The sequence below is a fragment of the Sinocyclocheilus grahami genome, unplaced genomic scaffold (assembly GCF_001515645.1).
Source record: "Sinocyclocheilus grahami isolate Dianchi unplaced genomic scaffold, SAMN03320097.WGS_v1.1 scaffold1.1, whole genome shotgun sequence".
Taxonomy (NCBI): Eukaryota; Metazoa; Chordata; class Actinopteri; order Cypriniformes; family Cyprinidae; genus Sinocyclocheilus; species Sinocyclocheilus grahami.
This window is the reverse complement of record NW_015505180.1, coordinates 1,113,709-1,132,615: the sequence shown is the minus strand read 5'-3', so window position 1 is coordinate 1,132,615 and position 18,907 is coordinate 1,113,709. Positions and strand designations below refer to the sequence as shown.

The window sequence follows — 18,907 nt, the reverse complement described above, 5'->3', positions numbered from 1 at the left end:
AAAGTATAATGTGACAAACAGTCTTAGGAAGTCACCATAAAATGCAAGCTTGTACTTGCCAGCAGTGTTATGTACTGTAGAAGGAATCAGCAGTTTATTGTTTGATTTGGCTGGAAGACCTTACTGTACAGATCAAAAGAATCTCGGATTAATCAATTATCCTCAAGACTCCAAAGTATTAGCCTGTTGACATTACTACAACAAAGCAGTCAGGCTAGAAAGGAGCAATGGGCTGGCTCTGGTCCAAAGTAGGCTGTCCTATGTGAATTTACGCAATAACTAAACTCAACTATTTCCGATTTCAAGGCATTGACAAGCACTTGTTATTCGCAAGAGTCGTCAACCAGGTAAGCGAAGCATTTTCCCATGTTGCCATAATGTTGTTCCAGTATATCGCTGCATTTTGACTGGAAAGGGTGTAACAAGCTCCAAATTTAAATAATGCACACATTTGGTCAAAACTGCAAGCGAGTGACGCGAGCGAACTCAAATGAAGCTGCAATATATTGTAGTAGTTACAATATATATATATATATATTGTAGTAGTTACGCTCACTTGTGGTGTAAACAGGTTCAGTGTAAACTACTCAGTGTTTTTAAAATAACTTTGAAATAGTGCGTCGGTAATGATTTTATTCGATAAGGTGTGAAAATATGATCCTTGATAAGTACAGTGGTATTTCTTCAAGCTTACAACTGTTTGTTCAATAATAGCGACGACCTCTTCGTGAACGAATCGTTCTTTAGAGTCTGATCTTTTTTTAATGAATCGGTTGAACCGATTCACAAAACGACGAATTGTACCGAGTCTGATGGACAAGTTATTCAAAACTTGACTGTATGACATTTATCAACATACAAACGAATTGGTTTCAATTAACTGTAAAACAAAACGTGAATACGTGATGGCGTAGCCTAAAGGAACAGCTTCATTGTTTTATGAACCTGTTCCAAAGAACAGTTTCACATAAATTCTGAGTTCCCTGGTTCTTGATACTTTTGGTCAAGATTTCAAAGTAGAAACTTTTATTAGGCTACAGTGAATAAAAGAGAATCTTTTCCTACCTGAAAATAATAAGTGTGTTCGCATATGTCTTACTAATGTTATTATCGCCTTACTTTGCTTTTATTCTGTAATGTTCTGTGTTGTCCATGGTAGGAAATTTAGCAAAATGGCTAATCTGATGAACAATGACGTGTTCCTGGCCTTCTCCACATATGCCACCATTGTCATCCTCAAAATGATGTTCATGGCTCCTCTGACTGCATACTTCAGGATAACCAGAAAGGTGCCATTGGTTTAGAAAATTCAGTTTTATATAAACTGCAAAAAAGAAAAGTGACTTAAGACTGATTCATTCTGCATAATATTGAAATTAACCTGACCATTAAAATAAAGGCAGGAATATACATGCACTTAATGTAGAGCTATTTTTGTCAGTAGTCCTGTTGAAAATGGCACCCCTCCAATCAGATTAGGGGTATCTGGTCAAATGTACTGCAGTACTGGGCAGATTTGTCTTTTTGGCCTGTATAATAATAGTAAACATCCATTTTCTCCTATTGATTACATTTATTGGATTTTCACATTCAAAACTGGCACTTTGCCATGTTATTTACCAAAATGTAAAGACTAAAATTTGATTTATATTGCATCAATTATGTTTCACTATTCAGGATACATAATAATGTGTTTTATTGCAACAAGGATCATGATTGCTAAAAATAAATGAATAGAAGTCAAGGTTTTATATTATTGCTTCTCCGTATTATATTTAATGTCTTTCTGTTCATCATGCAGGCCTTTTCAAACTGGGAGGACACTGCGATGGGCAAAAAAGAACCAGAGGAGCGAAAGAAGATGCTTCAGACCAATCCTGATGTAGAACGTGTCCGAAGGTATTAGCAAAGTTCTTGTCTATCCTTGTTTAACCTGTTAAGTGGGAATATTCTCTGTGATTCTTGCAATTTTGAATGACAGGTGCCATCAAAATGACATAGAGAACATCGTTCCCTTTGTGGTGATTGGTCTTCTGTATGCATTCACGGGGCCAGACCTCTCCACAGCTCTGCTGCACTTCCGAGTGTTTGTGGGCTCACGTTTCATCCACACGGTATCTTACGTTTTGGCTTTGCCCCAGCCTAGCAGAGGTCTGTCCTGGGTGGTGGGAATGATCACAACTTTCTCAATGGCCTACAGGGTGCTCACCACAGCACTCCTTCTCTAAAGACACCATAGATCTGCAGAACAGAAGAGGCCTGTTTTATATCTTTTTATCATCCCTGGTGTTATATTTTCTCATTAGACTGTATGCAATTCCTAATAAAATCTGTCCCAACATGTCATCTGTATTTTTGATGAATTTTCAGTGACCAGTTAACAGTCAACAAGTCGTTGTCACAGTGACTCAGCATTAAAAAGAGGGTTGCTATCAGGCTTTTTTAGGATGCATTCCAAGTGCTCAAACCTGCTTTTCTCCATTGTTTAAACGGGACCTTTTTATTTGAGGTTTTAACATATCTATTGCAGTCTAATCTAATCTGCTTGAGGGTGCAAAGAACAGTTTGGGAGACATTACAAAATCAAGTCAAAGTTTATTTATGAAGTGCATTTTTGACGTTTTGTGTGTTTCATATTGGATTCATTGTTTACATTTACCATTTTAAAACTGTTTAAAAGTCTATTAAATAGACTATAACATGGCACAACTTACTCATGTAGTGTGACAAGATACACCAATACTGTTGCATGTTGTTACAAAAGAGTGTCAGTCAACTATTTTTTTTCCTGGGCCGTATTTTTTTAAATAGCTTTAAGATTTGTGCTTAAAGAGTTAACTAAGTCACCCTGATAAATAGTAATACAAATGTGATAACTAGCATTTACATTACGTTAATCGCATTTGAGACAAGATTGGCCACTGCACTCACCATTTATATGTAATAAGTTCATGCATTTCTTGAGAATCGAACTCATAACCTTAGCGTTTACTCTTGGTATAAATGTAAACAAACTGTACCAAAACAAAAAAAAGTTGCATTAGTATAACAGTTTATGGCCGTTCGACACGCCCACCATCTCAGGTTAGTTCAGGAGTGAAACGCTGTGAAACCGAGTGGCGTCAAAAAGGGTGAGTAAAGCATCCCAACGCTAATATTTCAACTTTTTTCCTGGGCCGTATTTTTTAAAATAGCTTTAAGATTTGTGCTTAAAGAGTTAACTAAGTCACCCTGATAAATAGTAATACAAATGTGATAACTAGCATTTACATTACGTTAATCGCATTTGAGACAAGATTGGCCACTGCACTCACCATTTATATGTAATAAGTTCATGCATTTCTTGAGAATCGAACTCATAACCTTAGCGTTGCTAGTAATATGCGCTACTGTTGGAACTACAGCAACGTGTCCGAGGAACTCTTGGTATAAATGTAAACAAACTGTACCAAAACAAAAAAAAGTTGCATTAGTAGAACAGTTTATGGCCGTTCGACACGCCCACCATCTCAGGTTAGTTCAGGAGTGAAACGCTGTGAAACCGAGTGGCGTCAAAAAGGGTGAGTAAAGCATCACAACGCTAATATTTCAACTTAGACTTCACTTTAACTTCTTGCTCTTGTACGTTTGTTTGTTTCTTGTCAATATTAAGGCTATATGAAGTGCATTGGCATACATTTTTGACATTCCAAAGAGACCGCCTTCGGCGTCCTAAGTTCGCTCTGCTCTATTGTTTCCATTATACTCGTATATATAATATATTATAACAAACAAATCGACACATGTTTGCGCAAACTATATTTGATGTAACAATATTAAACATCCAAAATATAAAATCATTTATATTGTGCTACATTAACAATATTAAATGAGATAATTTGCTCTGTTTATGTACCTTAGCTGTTCTAAATCCAACTTTAAAAGGACAAACTGCTATACGCCGGTTTTATAGAAATATTTGCTTACGTATAACTGTCTTTGTGGTATTTTTTTAATCCATTTTCGGTAAAGACAATTCTGTAAATACCACATCGTTTTTAATTTGGTGCTTGGCTGTGATACTGAGAAGATGCTGGAAAATCCAGTTTAAACTGGCAGCTGTTTTGGAACATGGTTTTTAACTAGTCCAAGCTGGTATAAATTGGACAAATTTATTTGGTAAGGCAATAGGAGGGGTGATATAAGATATTTTCTATCATATTAACCAGTAATGTTGCTTTTGTAAGATTTTCTATATCAAAATATAACGAAAGAATGACAAATACTGTTAACTTTAGACTTTTGATGTATTTATGTGTGCCTTTTGTTGTTTCCCCACTTGTACTCACTGCAGTTTGAATAAAGATGGCAGAAGTTGTGCACATGATTGACAGCGAGGTTTTCCTGGCCTTCTCCACATATGCAACCATAGCCGTCCTCAAAATGATGCTCATGAGCCTCATGACCTCATACTTTCGCTTGACAAAACAGGTACGCTACTTATTGCACTCAATTTACTGCTTATGCAACCTGCATTATATATTTTTTCAGCGTTTTTCAATGGGCTGTCAAGCACTTATTTTTCCCAGATTTAATGGCTCCTCTTTTAGGTTTTTTCAAACTTGGAGGACACCGCCTTAGTGAAGACCACAGAAGACAGGAAGAAGCTGGTCAGGGTGGATCCGGATGTGGAAAGAGTGCGACGGTAAACATATAAATGGTTTTATGACAAGATCACTGGGTGAGCGATGAAGGTGCTACTGTTGTTGTCTCTTTCTAATGCCATTACTCTTGAATCACAGGTGCCATCTGAATGACCTGGAAAACATTGTTCCCTTTGTGGTGATTGGTCTTCTGTATGCACTCACGGGGCCTGATCTCTCCATGGCTCTGTTGCACTTCCGGGTGTTTGTGGGGTCACGTTTCATCCACACAGTGGCCTATATGATGGCTCTGCCCCAGCCTACCAGAGCTCTGGCCTTTGGTGTGGGGCTGTTCATAACTTTTTCTATGGCTTACCGGGTGCTCACCACAGCTCTTTTTCTCTAATGGATGGCATTCACTTAATTTGAAACAATTTCATTTTAATTGACATGCCTTTTGCAGTCTTGTGTCAAAGAAAATGCATCGAGGAACCAATTATAATGCTGTTTTTGTGTCACTTTGTTTTAATTTGCTCATTTGTGGTGCATTTTCTATTGGCTTTCAGTACCACAGTCCCATGAATGCTTTTTATAGTGTGAATGAAACCAAAAATACGGCTTTACACTGCTGATAATATTGAATTAATGTAGTAATCTTTAACTCCTGACACACATTTGAGGATGAGACTACAGCTTTGACTCGTACTGTACACTAAACAGACATTTGTTTTTTGTTACTTATTAATCACGATAAGATGTTAAGCAACAACTTTGGATTGTATTTAATAACTTTGGAGTGTCAGTTATTTAGGCCTATGTAGGTTTGTGTGCTTTTAACAGTTTCACAGTAGTTGCAAAGACAAGCAAAGGAAAATAAAGCATCAATGAATGGCAACAGAAAGTTTATTAATGGATTTAATAGTTTAAAAATAAAAATGAGAATGTTTCTGACAAGTGCTTGCAGTGCTTTTAATGTTGCAAGTGTGCAAGAAACTAGTGCTCGTTGTTCCACTAGAGGGAGCTATTTGAAAGCCCAAGTGTTACCAATGTTAGCCCAATGTTTGTCTAATGCACACGGAGCACCTCTTTATTTGTTTCTAATGCACCCTTGGCATGCAGACACAAAATAACTTATTCCTGTGACTGATTCTATCTGACCGTATTCTGCCTCAGTAGATAAACTGAACTGTTTTATACAGCCTCGCTGCTAACGTTAGCAGATGTTTGGTAAAAATAGCCCTGCTTAACAGTACAAGGATTGCTATCTTATTATTCATGCTTCACTTATTATCTTGCTATGTTGTGAATAGCTTAATTGCTAATTTCATGCAACTTCGAACAGTCACTGTAACATAATTAACCTTAGATACATTAAAATGGATCTTTCAGTGTTTTTACTATTAAGTGTTTCAGCTTTATAAGATGATTTTGAAGTCATAAAATCTAAGGTCACTTTGTTTCAAACAAATTCAGGACCTCCATTCAGCTGTGACCAATCAAATCTTCTAGAAACAACTCTTCAACTTTGATGCCAAGCAAGAATATCTGAAATTCTGAACTACATGAATGAAATGGAAGGTAAGTGAAAATATGAATTAACCTATCTGTGTTTAAGACTGTCAAAGTGTTACAGGAATTCAGTTTTACACTGTCAGACAACTTTGGAACCTTGGTTGTCACTGACTTTAATTTTGTGACATTTCTAAGTGAAATGGCATATCGAACAAGAAAACATATAGGGTGGAATTTGATCTTTTGGTTGTTGATTGGATGATTATGATAAGTGAATGTTGTATGAGTCCTTTCACAAGAATAGAAAGTCATTTTGATTAAAAATGAGCTTGCACTGATTTATCGTTCACAGTAAGACCAGCAATGTGCATTAAAAAACAGAATCAAATTTGATTGTCAGACTTTCAATGGACAAGCTCTCTGAAATGAGACCAAGGGCTCCAAAACTAGTTAAACAAACCTGTGTATCCTTCAGCTGCTTCGTCCTTCTCTTTAACCAGCCCTCTCATGGTGTCACAGTAAATACTACTACTTAGCCTTAAGGTCGCCACGGCTGGCGATGCATATGCCCCGTTAAGGCTTTTTCTCATTTGTTTTGGGTCTGTGCCCAGCTCCAGGGTGTGCAATATTTCAGTCAAGCCAAGCATTTTACAGGCTGGCCAGATGAAGAACAGCTAAACCTTGCTCTGTGATCAATAATGACTGATCCGCCCACAAGGGGCTCTCTCTCCACTGGGGGAAAGCAGGGGTCTGGTCTATCCAAGAAGATTTTTTTGGTGGAAACTCAAAGCTCTTGGAGTCAACCTTGAAGTTGTTCTTTAGATGGATGTTCAGTAAACAAAGTGGAGACTGACATGTGCTTGAAAAAGGCATTAGTGGTCTATATTTATTGATAGACAGATGCTGTAACAGTGTATTTCTCCTACGCTGTTTCTATATTACAACAGACGTCATATATTTCTTAGATCTTCCCACTGCTTTATTGTAAGGCTCGTTAACTGTACAGCCGCTTAATTAGGCAGCACTTCAAAGTCATGGCGTGGGCCAGTATCAAGGTTCAGAAGAGATTTATATCACACAATGGCTCCACGGGTCCTGAAAAATTAATGAACGCTTAGCCGGGATCCGACTTATAGGCGACACGGCGCAATATAAATCAATTTGAGTTTGAGCCTTGCAATCCGGAACCGACTGTATCTGCTGGACTAGACGTTTTTAGAGCATTTTTGGAGCTGCATCAGCCGTAATGCGGACGAAATAGGTCAGGGGCAAGATGTGAATGCACGGTCTTGTGACCTTTCTTCAATGACGGCATGCTTTCTTTCTTGCACAAACTAACGACTTGTGAGTTTATGTGAAGTAATTATGGGTGCAGAGATCAGCCATAATCACATTGAGACTGTAGCGAACGCAGGTCAGTACCATATGTTTGACTCCTTTCTCAGCCCGAGAACAGATTCAGTGGAATGCGAACATAATAGGACTAACTAATGCCTTTCGCATTGCTGCTCTCTTCTCTGCCCTTAATCTCTACCGAAGCCCATTACTGAGCTCAGAGAATTGCAGCAAACTTGCCGTTTTTTTTTTTTTTTTTACATTTGTCAGTGCCATTTATACACAGGAAGTCATATTACCTCATGTGGGGTAAAACTCACATTGAAGTGGCCACTTGAAGGGGCAAATAAATCTACCTAAAATGCTCAGTGAAGCAAATGCCCTGTGTTGACTCAATGATTTCAGCATATTTATCTCAGCGTTATGCCTTATAGATGGCCTGTAGGCCAAAAGCCATGAGGAAGTGGTGCTTCAGCTAACATTTAAGCAGAAGCATCATTTCAGCGCTTGTGTTAACAGCAGAAATGCAGCCGCAAGTATAGAATTTCAGTGCTGAGCCTATTTTTGCAGCACGTCGGACAAAGAATAACCTGAAAATGCACTTGAAACCTGACTTATGAAGCAATTTAAGAGCTCATTGCTCTCCTATTGTTTGAAAAAAGATGTATGGTCATATACACTTTCTATTCAGTAAGTCTGCCTGAATCTGGATGATAAATGATAAGTTCTTTGCTTTGTTTTATTTTATATAAGAAGGTGTAACATTAAAATATATTAAGGTGCACATAAACAGACACAAAACTCAAGTACATACGGAGAGGGGTTCTAGCAGACCAATCACAGCGCTTGCGGTCCGTGTAGAATTGACGTGCTGTTAGATTACTGGAGAGGTGCATGTCAGGCTACGGCGTAGGGTGTGCGTCTATGCGTAGGCTACGGCGTAGGTTCGATGCAGAAGTATAAATTGGACTAAACTTTGCAGATCTCAAACAGCAACGTTACAGACTAACTAAAGTTGAAAAAGCATAATATTAGCCCTTTAAGCTATTTATAGCTACACTTTGGGGTTTGGGTTCTATTCTGTCTCGATTAATTACGAAATGTGGCAGCTTTGCTCATATAAATTATATTTAATGATGATCAAGTTTTCAATAGCACGGTTATTTTCATAATTTAATTGAGAATGCATTTTCAAATACAACACAATTCCTGAGTTTGAATTGAGATACCAAACCGATGCAGAACTGGAATTCAAATTTGAATGTAATGAAGCAGACTTAAAATTAACTTTATTTAACTGTTATTTTTGACTAAAAGCAAAGTTTGCCAAAAGTTTGTTTTTAGAAACATGTTGGCTGAAGAAAGCATGATTTGAAAGTTGTTGGGGAAATTAAAAAAAAAAAAGTTTTAAGTTTCGTGTGCCATGCAGGAGTGTGTATTTAATATAAATGTCATCATATTTAATAAAATAACTTATCAGACTGAAAGACTTCATTCAATTGTAATTCAGTAAATTCCTCTTCCTGTCATTCAATTTATAGTCCATTTTAACTTCCTGTGGGGTGTGGTTAATTCAGTTTAAATTCCAACTTATAAATTCAGTTTCAGCCAACTCTTTAATTCTGAAGTTATCAAAACCCTGTGCAATTGCTCATTCCTGATAACCATTTTATCATTCATGAATGATGAATTTACAAGTTTTAAAAAAACTAAATTCTGTTCTTGTAGTTACTCTGCCGCTTTGTTTACAAGTGCAGTTTGAAACAGGCCTTATAGAAGAAATGATTCAACTCACCTCGAATCCCATAATAACAGTCACTAAGGCAACGCCCTGACCCAAACTACTCTGAGCATTGGAAAGCGTGACCTTTACACGTGTTTCAGTAGGAGATTTTGAGTGTTGGAGCTAGGGGACTGTTAGACTCAGCTGGGGTCAGCAGATATCCTATGCTGATCTTAGTGATTGGATCGCAGGTGATTACCATAAGCAATTTAAATTATATTGATTTATCCTCTCGCCTGCTGTAATTGAACACCGTGACCAAACCCCTGCACCCTTTTCCCTTTCTCCTTTTCCTCTTTTCACTTGAAAATGCATTTGGCGGCCTGAGGAGCGCCCATAAAGAGGAAAGGATCTGGCCTTGAAGGGCCAATCAATTGGCTGTTTGCCACAGCAACAATGGAATTGTTCAATTAATATCCTATCTCTGGTTAATTTAGCTGCTTAGCATCCCAGCCCCCTTCACATTATACACCGGGAATATCGAGGTTGCAGTGGGACTTGCTCCAATTTGAATGCAAACGTCCTCCATGTTTCTCATCTGGACAAGAATAATAGAAGAAAATGTTGTTTCCTGAGAGCTTCCTGCCAGATAACCCCCCTAGTGTAATAACCTTGGGAGTTAATCAACTTCTTTTAGCAAACGCCTAATTTGAACGATAATTATAATTTGGCATTTAGATAACATTGACTAAGCACTTGATTGAGGCAACAGGACAAAAAAACAGGCCTAATGGCAATTCTTCCCATGAAAGCACCCTCAAATAAGTTTCGTATCTACAATATTCCCTCGCGCTCTTATGCGGAGCTATATTTGGTGCTCGGATCAATTAATGAATGGAAAAACTCCACCTGGGAGACACGCTCGTGCGTTCTCCATTTTTCACCCACCTTTCCAGCACCTCGGGAGTGTGCGCAAATTTCTTGTTTTAATATTTTAGCACTCTGACTTAAGCTTTGGAGTTCTCTGCAGGTAGCGTACTAGATCATTCTGACATTTCAAAGTACTGAAACCTTTGGAATAAAGTGTTTTTTATTTCATTCTATTAACATAATTTATGTTTGTCAGAGATCCCACCTCTGTGGAAGTCAAGTAGGGAGGGGTCTTGCCATAATTCATCGTCACATGGCTCTCTGTGTGTTCACGTATGTGTGTGTGTGAGACACATGATAGCGACTGTGCAACATTCGACTTCATTACTTGGGCCTGAAACATTGATGAGGCTGAGAATAGACTCAGCCGTCACCATTTGGAGTTTGGTATCATGAAAAGATCAAGCGCTTTTTCCCACTCAGACAGAAAGTTGATGTGATGTCATCTCAAATTAAGAACAATCACAGTCAAAGATTAAACCCAATGACCCCTAGAAAGCTGACAGAGGTTAGCACATTAACACCTTTACGAAATGACCCTCCTCCGTCGATCGGTAGAAAATTTGCATTCTATTTAATTAAATAGATTTCTGTACTTCTTAAAGCAAAGACATTTGAGTATAAGCTAAAGTTAATGTTTGAGCATTTTCCTAAAACATTTTGAAAGTATCTAGGCCACGTGAATACCATATTTGATAATTACTAATAAAGTGTTTTAAGGGACTGTTGCGAGATCCACAGTTCAGGTTTATGCTTGTTTTTTTTTTAAATTTGGGATAGGGAGCTCTGAATAGTTAAGGTAGTTAATGATGATTGGAACGAGATTGAGAATGCGAGCCAAACTAAAACCTGAATTTTGATTTATTTGACAATATTGTTGTATTGATTACAGCGTATAGATTCTTAGCGCAGTTTTGTGTGGTTCCATTCAGTCAGTTCTCCTGTATATGCAGTAGACCTTCAATACTCTTGTTTCATGACCCCATTGGGCATACACCCATCACATCTGAGTCCTTGTGCTGTTAAAATGGCAAAAGATTCAACTGATTTACCTTCTCAACTACTTAAAATGCTTTAATGTGCGTGCTTATAATGTCGCTGTTCTTGAGAGCGTCTTACAAAAGTTGTTTCCTCTGTGGGTGAATCTGGACTTTCAAAGTTCCAGTGAAACAGTATGTTGCGTGCTGCAGCGAAGGTGCAATGGGATTGTCTCTCAGCATCACTTTGGCTGCACCTTCATGAGGCCATGATCAGAGACCGAGCTGAAGCCAGTCAGAGGCCCCGGTTTGGAGCTTCGCTGCCTTCTGAAGGAAAATCAATAACCTGGAGGCAAGCTAATTAACTGAAAATCATTTAACCCTGTCTCAGCAATACATAAAAATGTGGCTGCTATGAGGAGCAGAGTTAATAATGGATAAATCTGCCCGGTTTTATGAAAGAAATAAAAGCTGCTTCAGAGGCTGTGAGGGACCTGAAGGAGATGGCTCAATCACTCTGGAAATATCATTCAAATCTGTCCTGTCAAAAACTCACGATGGGAATAATACCAGACACAACTGATCCGAGATGTCATAATAGAAGTGAAATTGATGCTGTCCGGCTCTGTCAATTATAGCCATGGACCATAATAGACTGCATGTTACAAAGGTGTTGCAGCATTGTATGTGCGTCTTTTCAGAAGAATACACAGTCCTCTCAAACCTTTACAGTCTGGCTGATAAGCTGGGAAGCTCACATTTTGAACCTGTGGTGCAGATGTTTGAGTTCTTCCTGACTTGACAAATAATTGTGGTTTTAGCATCACCGTCCATTACCATCGCAAGTCCAGGGAGTCGAAGCCACAGCCTAAAAAGTCCAAACAAAGATTTATTTGGTCTTCGTATACCTCGCTTTTGTTCACCCTGTGGCGTTCACCAATCAATAATTGAACAGACCGAGGATAATAGCTTCTACGCACACAGCGCTATTTCTGAACATGCAGGAACACGGGAGAAACTCGTCTGGAGGTGAAATAAATTGCTGCTTGAATTCCAAATGCAGCCTGAAGGATAGAGAACTTCAGAACGACTAGTGTATTAATGTTTGGCAGCACATTTTTAAGCATTAGAGACAAAAAGAAAATTCCATATTTATTTCTTTTGAGGACTGTTGGATATGTCTGAAAATCAAAACTGTCATTACCTGTCAAGAAAAGTAGGTAGTTTACTGCATCATTTTCACCCATGACAAAAACAAAAAACAAAACAACAGAAAACATTTAATAGAATTGTGACACTCAAGACATAACATTTCTAGACAAGTATGATCTACAATAATTATTTTTCTTGAGAACATTTAAGCACAACCTTCAACCCTGTTGCTCAAGTTCTTATAAAACTAAATATTTTTTACCCTTGATTTATGAGAAATGTAATTAAAAAAACTCTGTTTTTAGTTTTCTTTCATATCATTATTTTTGCTTATTTAAAGTTTATTGCTAAAAATCTAGTTTACACTATTTAAGACTTTTAAGCCCAATGTTTAGGCCCATTTTTTCTATTTGTGTAAGAAGCTTATCAGCATTTGTTGCAGTAGTATGAACTTGAAGATGTAAAGACAATAACCTGACAATAACTTGAGTACTATTGGGATTTCAGTGTTTCAATAAAGTGTGTGAACCCTTATTTTTTGGTACTTCTGCACAAACATGGTTAAAACAATATGTTGGTGTTATTTGTTTAATTTGATTCTAGTTGTAGGACCTCAATGTAGGTCAAATGTATGCAGAAATACAGAAAGTTCCCAACTTTAATGGTGCCTTGAGTTGTCTGGAGTTCAGTGATGTGGTTCAGATCTGGCTTGGGAGATTTTGATCCAAACAATGGCAGAAGTCCTCTAGAGACAAATAGGGATGAACTCCGTGAGCAGACATGCAGGTGATAACTGAACACCATTAAGTGCGCAGCCTGCAAAAACCTCCATGAGCTGTGAAAAAGCTCCATTACTTTAGGGTAAAGAGGGGTGAAATGCAGAAAGGTACTTTTCTGCTGGGAGCAGGCCTTAATGTGGTGCAAATGGGCAAGAGTGCATTGTCACCTCCAGACTTAATGCACTACCATTCCGGCTTAACAGAAGCAGTGCTCTTATTGCCCATACATGCCTGCTTTGTTACCAATGACACCGAGCAACGCTTCCAAAGAATGGATTGTGTAACCCATCAAGTCTTTCAAAAATACTTGGGGGTGTATTTGAGCTATTTTGAACTCATTTTCATAGAGCTAATGGTTCAGTGCGCATGCCAGTTGTTAAATCGCAGCAGGCTTTCCACCCAATTATGACTTTGTTTACAAAGCATCACAAAATTGTTGCTCAAAAGGAAACGTGGTGGATTCACTCTCATTGGTCCAGCCCGTCAGTCATCTAAACCAATTGTCGCAGCAAGGGTACATGGTCTAGATTACTCTAGATGTCTGGCCTCTCCAGCTAAAACATCTCTGCTGAGACCAAGAGCAGATTCCCGGGCAGAAGGAAGAAGAAAGAGAGAGAGGGTAGTTACATGAGTGCTTATTACTTCTCACAAACCTTGGCAGCAAGTCCCAGACGCAGGGCAGCAGATTAATTTTTGACGACGCAATCGATTGCGAGAGACTTTTTTTATCCCCTTCCTCTCATCCCCGTAACACAGACACGTCTAATTTGTTGCTTATCTTACGCCAACTTTGAGCATTGTTAAATCATACCTTTCAGCTGTTTAATATCGCTTGTTGCCTCCCAAACACTTGATATTTTACCGGCAAGCCTCAAAAAAGGGAGATGGAGAACGTGGAATCAAGACGCCCAGGGTGCGATTCGGATCGTTCTCATCTTAATATGGCCTCCACCTCCCGCTCTGAGTGTCTTTCATGACGTAGGTGCTTGTGTGAAATGCTGATGTGGAGTCTTTCCCTCTTTACACCGACTCTCTCCTTCAGGTCTTTCTTCTCCCCGTTCTCCCTCCTGGCAATAGATCCGATCTCCTCAGGGGAAATCATTACATGGCATCATTACCATTCCAACACTTTCATCCACCAGCCCTTGTTTCAAGCCCTCATCATTTGATTAAGTTTAGGGAGGAGAGTGGTTGTGGTGGGGGAATAAAATGGCCAAACTAATAAATAGCTCCTGGAGGGCTCATTTTAAGATTGGGGTGCTCGTAGGATACAGAGAATTCAGTATGGTCCAGAGGGATGCTCTTTCCTTCCACGTGGTGCTTGTTTTTGTGTGGAGAGCTGTGATTGTGGGTGGAGATTCGGCCTAGCAGATGTTCCGCGACTCCTTGGTCTATTTGCAATGGAAATGAGTGTTGTGGGCTGCTTCACGGAGGTCATTTGTGTCTGATATTTACAGTTATCCAACTTCGTTTCCATCAAGCACAACAAGAGATGTTAGAAACTTGACTTTCACATTTTCTGAAGAAAATTGGTGTTTGCCTGTGTGAAAATCATGATTCATTATCGGGATTTTAGAGTGGTTGTGTAGTATCTAAGAGGTTCTGAATAGTTTTAACGCTAGTTCGCACTCAGCACATTTTTGTTGTTTAAAAACGCAAGACGCAAGGCAGTGAAATGTAAAAAATACAAAGGGCCAAAGACATTTTTTGTAAAAGTTGAACTACTTTTAACACAGTGTTAAGTGCAAGACATTGCAAAAGATGCAAGATCCAAGCGCAATGGTCAAACACCGCAGTCTAGCACGTTTACATTGAAAAGCCATGGAAAAGCAGCACAGTGGAAAACAAAAACAAGTTCTTTGTGAATGACCCTTTAGTGTGTCACTATGGGGTTCTAGGTGGTTGCTAGGGTGTACCGTCAATTCTGGATTTCCATCCAAAAGTCAGTTTCTAAACATTCAACTAAAGTCAATGTAAAATAGCATTAAATATGTTATGCACATAAATTCTGTGTCCATTTACATTACTTTAATATGCATTTTGCTGAAAGTATGAATTTTTGCAAGATTTTCTGTGGATTGAGACTTTTAATGAGAGTCTAATTTAGGATTTTAGACAGAAACTCAGCATACGATAGTCTTGTCTTTAGAAATGGCATGTGTTCTTTCAATGTAAAGGTGCGGCCACATTATTGACATTTTGCTAAATTTTGTGGGAAAAAAGGTCCATTGTCAATGTTGCAATGATGCATGAAGTCCAGCTTGGCAAGAAGTCACTTTCAAACCAAGCTGCTTTCTGTTGGTTAACGTGGCTAATTTGTGTGACCAATTTGAACACAAGCAAAATCTGTGTGGCGATCTTTTCGTACTCAAGCGAAACTCCAAATCGCATGGATTCCTATTGAAATGACTGGATTTTGGTCATGCAATTTCCAGAGAAATGTGGCTGCACCTTAACAGCACACCTATTATTCATGTCTGTAGAACCAAATATGTGATGAATTCTTGCTTAATTTTTATATTTTGTTCATTCTTTTTTTTTTTTTTTACTTTTGTTCAAATTCCTAATCCCAAGTTAAATTAGTGACAGAACGTTGGAACTCCATGAAACTCCATTTGCTGAACATTTGTTCAGTCTGTTGTGACAACTTTTGTTGTTTTATGCTGTCCAGGTATTCTCTGAATTGCTCTTGTGCATAGTTTTCTAGGAGGTGCTCGAAGGTGACGTGGAGAGACAGGAAATAACTGTGTGCTTTATTTTCCCAAGCCTGCAGTGGGCTGGCAATAGTAAAGCTTTCAGACAACCATCCAAGAACTAATCACTCACATTTAGAATTCGCTCGGAGGTTCAGAGCAAGCGACACACACACTTTCTCTCTCCATCTCTCTACTGCTCTCTTTGCCCAACCCACGTATCTGACCCAAGACCAGAAAGCACAGCAGGAGTGTGGGCGTACTTTTCCAGCTTCATCCAGAGGTCACGGGTCACCAGTCGAGGAGGAAAACAGACGTCTTTTATCGCCATTTACTAATATAAACACATTTAACCGGCAAATAAACAAACAGCGGAGATGAGCGGACAGCAGCGTCCTTTATTTTGCACATTTCGTGATTTGAAGGAATGAAAGTTCTTCAGAATTCCCTTGCTGTATTCCTGCTCGAAAAACATTGTCAAAATCGGTTGTTTTTGTTGCGCCTACTTTTTTTTCTTGATGTTAGCTTACAATCTCTGATCGGTTAGTGATGGGTCCCCAGTCTCAAGTCCAGTGTAAAACTAAAGTCTCGTCAGGTATTACAGCCGTCATACGATGGTGGGCAGTAATTACACGGCTTTGCTGCTCTGCAGTGTCAAAACGGATGCCGTGGATTGGCAGGGTCTCCTGGGTGCCCATTAGTAACGTGGCTCACTTGTCTGATTATCTTTCTTCTCATATTCTTTCTTTTTGCTTGCTCTGTGGACACAAGGTATAGAATGCTTACTGCAAGACTTCTCAACCTTTTTTGGTCACCATTTTTATATTTCAAAAGTCTTGCGAGTCGCGACTACAACCACATAAAATTTGGCTTTGAAAAATGTGAGACACGAACAGCGCAATGGGGAATAAACGAGACAAGTCTCCTAGACATGTATTTATTTTTTTACTTTTATTAGTAAAACTTGAGCTTGAGCACTGTGTTTTTAGAATGCTGTGTCACGCATGAGATGCTGTAAAAGACAAGAAACGATTGCAATGGTCAAACACGTTTGTGCAGCATGTGTTTACAACAAAATGAAAAAATAACAAAGTGAAATGGAAAAACACCAACTCTTAATAAACATTTTATGCAGAAAATTTCAGAAAAAGTGTAATCAAATAAAATAATTATAATACAAAAATAATTATTGTTGTTAGAAATTAGCTTATATATATATACATAATATTAATAATGAATTATTATTATTAATGCAGACATTTGGAAATCTTGTCTACAAAAGATAGTTTATGACCTGCCAGATATAGTTCATGACCTGCATCTCTGGTGACCCCAGAGTTGAGAACCTCTGGCTTATTTTGTTTGTTAGGACTGACTTTGTAATACGAGTCCATGCTTAGTAGTAGAATTTGGTTTACGTTGCTCAACCTTACACCTGTTAAAATCACAGCAGTGGTATGCAGAAATCCTTGGGCGCAAACATAACCTTCACAGATGTGGTAGTGCACAAGCACTCCTCCAGTAAATGAGGCCATAAAAGCCAGGAGTCCAATTATGCACCTGAAATAAAGCTCTCATCCTCCGAAGGCTTTGGTTTGACGCTCAAGGCCACACGTATGTGCCGGCCCATGTCTTCAAGCGCTAATGCCAGACAGATCAACATTCTTCTCATATCGCTCATCGGGTAACTCACTGTGTTGCTCGAGAAATCACAAGCCCATCTGCCACAAATAAGTCTCGGTGGAGGGTTTGCGCTTGTTTCTAAGGTTGCTCGAGATGAGGTAGTGCTGTTCTTATCTCACCGGACTTCAGTTTAACGGGCTTTAGTCAGTTCCCATAGCAGTGCAGCAATGTTTGATTACTCTTAAATCACCCGCTGAGAAAACCCGGAGCTCAGCTCTCTCTGTTGACGCAGCCATTACAGCCTGGCAAAATAAGATGTTTCAAGTCGTTACGCCTGTCCTGAGTACATAAGCTCAAGGTAGGGACGGTAGAAAATTGCCTTGAATAATCTCAAATATTTGCTTTGAAAGGGTTTGTGAGGGTGTTGTCAGCAGCTACGTGTGTCTCGCACCCCCTGCTGAATACAATCATCTCTCCAATTTAGTATAAATTAGGTCAAATAGGAATAGCCCGTCATAAACGGCTAGAGCTATTCTCAGCTCCAGCTGTGTAGATGTACTAGAAAGAAGGTGTTAACTAAGACACTGAGATAGCTATTAGTGCTGCTCTGCATGACTAGATTACATGCAATCTTCATTTAAATTCCACAAATCTGGGTCTTTACAACTCAAGGTCTGCAATAACACACTGATGTATGTTTGCTGACTTGAGGTGTAGATCCCGGCCTGTGGTTTACTAAGTGTTGTTCTAAACTGGGGGCCACTAAGAGGTGTAAAGTATACAAATATTACATAAATAGAAAAGTACAATACTTATGATAGAAAATTGTAATGATAAATAGGTAAAATAAATCAAATGTCTTGCACGCCTTTGGCTTTATATATGTATATATGTATCTTTTATATTTCGTGAAACTTTGTGAATGTTTATTTAGCCTTTAAACTGTATGCTTCATGTTGTCACATGACCTTATTATGTGCATGCTTAATTTTGGAAATGGCATCCAGTTATCATCTTGGAAATGAAAGGATAATTAGCATTTTAATCATTTAAATAAACAAATAAATAAAAACAAACAAAAAAAGTGTTTGTAGTAATTTATATTATACAAAATACTCTTTACTGGATTATTGTAATTATTTTTAAAGTACTCAATGCAAAAACATGCATAATGTTTATTTATAATATAATATATATTCGAGTTCTCTGAAATGAGGCAGCAAAGTCCCATCTGCATATATATATGTGTGTGTGTGTGTGTATATATGTGTGTGTGTGTGTTATATTGAGTGTACCAATGAATTCAATGAAGAACCTTTGTATAAAAGGTTCTTTAAAGTGAAAAGGGTTCTTCAGTTTATTCAAATGTTCTTCCCTTTAAGAAATTTAAACAGATGGTTCTTTTAAGAACTATTCTGAAAGGTTCTTTTGGGACCCCAAAATGATTCTTCTGGCATCACAGCAAAACCCCTTTTGGAACCTATTTTTAAGAGTGTACATGCATACAAAAAATTCACAAATGCATACTATGCACTACAGAAATAGCAGAGCAGCTATTTCA

General features: G+C 38.4%; 2 protein-coding genes across 4 annotated transcripts; both read left to right on the top strand.

Moving 5' to 3' along the window:
• The first annotated feature begins 252 nt into the window (after positions 1 to 252).
• mgst1.2 (microsomal glutathione S-transferase 1.2) lies at positions 253 to 2,344 on the top strand. The gene is made up of 4 exons (XM_016284675.1): positions 253 to 347; positions 1,160 to 1,289; positions 1,802 to 1,899; positions 1,982 to 2,344. The coding sequence occupies exons 2-4, from the start codon at positions 1,173 to 1,175 to the stop codon at positions 2,226 to 2,228; spliced, it is 462 nt and encodes a 153-aa protein (XP_016140161.1). The 5' UTR covers positions 253 to 347; positions 1,160 to 1,172; the 3' UTR covers positions 2,229 to 2,344.
• A 632-nt stretch (positions 2,345 to 2,976) lies between these two features.
• Positions 2,977 to 5,573, top strand: LOC107555141 (microsomal glutathione S-transferase 1-like). Of its 3 annotated transcripts, none has more exons than XM_016239682.1 (4): positions 2,977 to 3,130; positions 4,334 to 4,470; positions 4,590 to 4,684; positions 4,782 to 5,573. In XM_016239682.1, exons 2-4 carry the CDS (start codon positions 4,345 to 4,347, stop codon positions 5,026 to 5,028), a joined length of 468 nt encoding a protein of 155 aa, XP_016095168.1. In that variant the 5' UTR covers positions 2,977 to 3,130; positions 4,334 to 4,344; the 3' UTR covers positions 5,029 to 5,573. The 3 variants fall into 3 exon arrangements, with proteins under 3 accessions (XP_016095168.1, XP_016094429.1, XP_016093700.1); XM_016238943.1 differs by lacking the exon at positions 2,977 to 3,130 and adding an exon at positions 3,316 to 3,559 and having other exon boundaries at positions 4,345 to 4,470; XM_016238214.1 differs by lacking the exon at positions 2,977 to 3,130 and adding an exon at positions 3,318 to 3,560.
• The last annotated feature ends 13,334 nt before the right edge of the window (positions 5,574 to 18,907 follow it).

What these genes read in the sequence shown, in the direction of transcription:
- mgst1.2 (XM_016284675.1), top strand. Translation starts at nt 1,173, where the DNA reads ATGGCTAATCTGATGAACAATGACGTGTTCCTGGCCTTCTCCACATAT. An exon ending in ACTTCAGGATAACCAGAAAG is followed by an intron (nt 1,290 to 1,801) that starts GTGCCATTGGTT and finishes TTCATCATGCAG; the next exon opens with GCCTTTTCAAACTGGGAGGA. An exon ending in GATGTAGAACGTGTCCGAAG is followed by an intron (nt 1,900 to 1,981) that starts GTATTAGCAAAG and finishes TTTGAATGACAG; the next exon opens with GTGCCATCAAAATGACATAG.
- LOC107555141 (XM_016239682.1), top strand. Translation starts at nt 4,345, where the DNA reads ATGGCAGAAGTTGTGCACATGATTGACAGCGAGGTTTTCCTGGCCTTC. An exon ending in ACTTTCGCTTGACAAAACAG is followed by an intron (nt 4,471 to 4,589) that starts GTACGCTACTTA and finishes CTCCTCTTTTAG; the next exon opens with GTTTTTTCAAACTTGGAGGA. An exon ending in GATGTGGAAAGAGTGCGACG is followed by an intron (nt 4,685 to 4,781) that starts GTAAACATATAA and finishes CTTGAATCACAG; the next exon opens with GTGCCATCTGAATGACCTGG.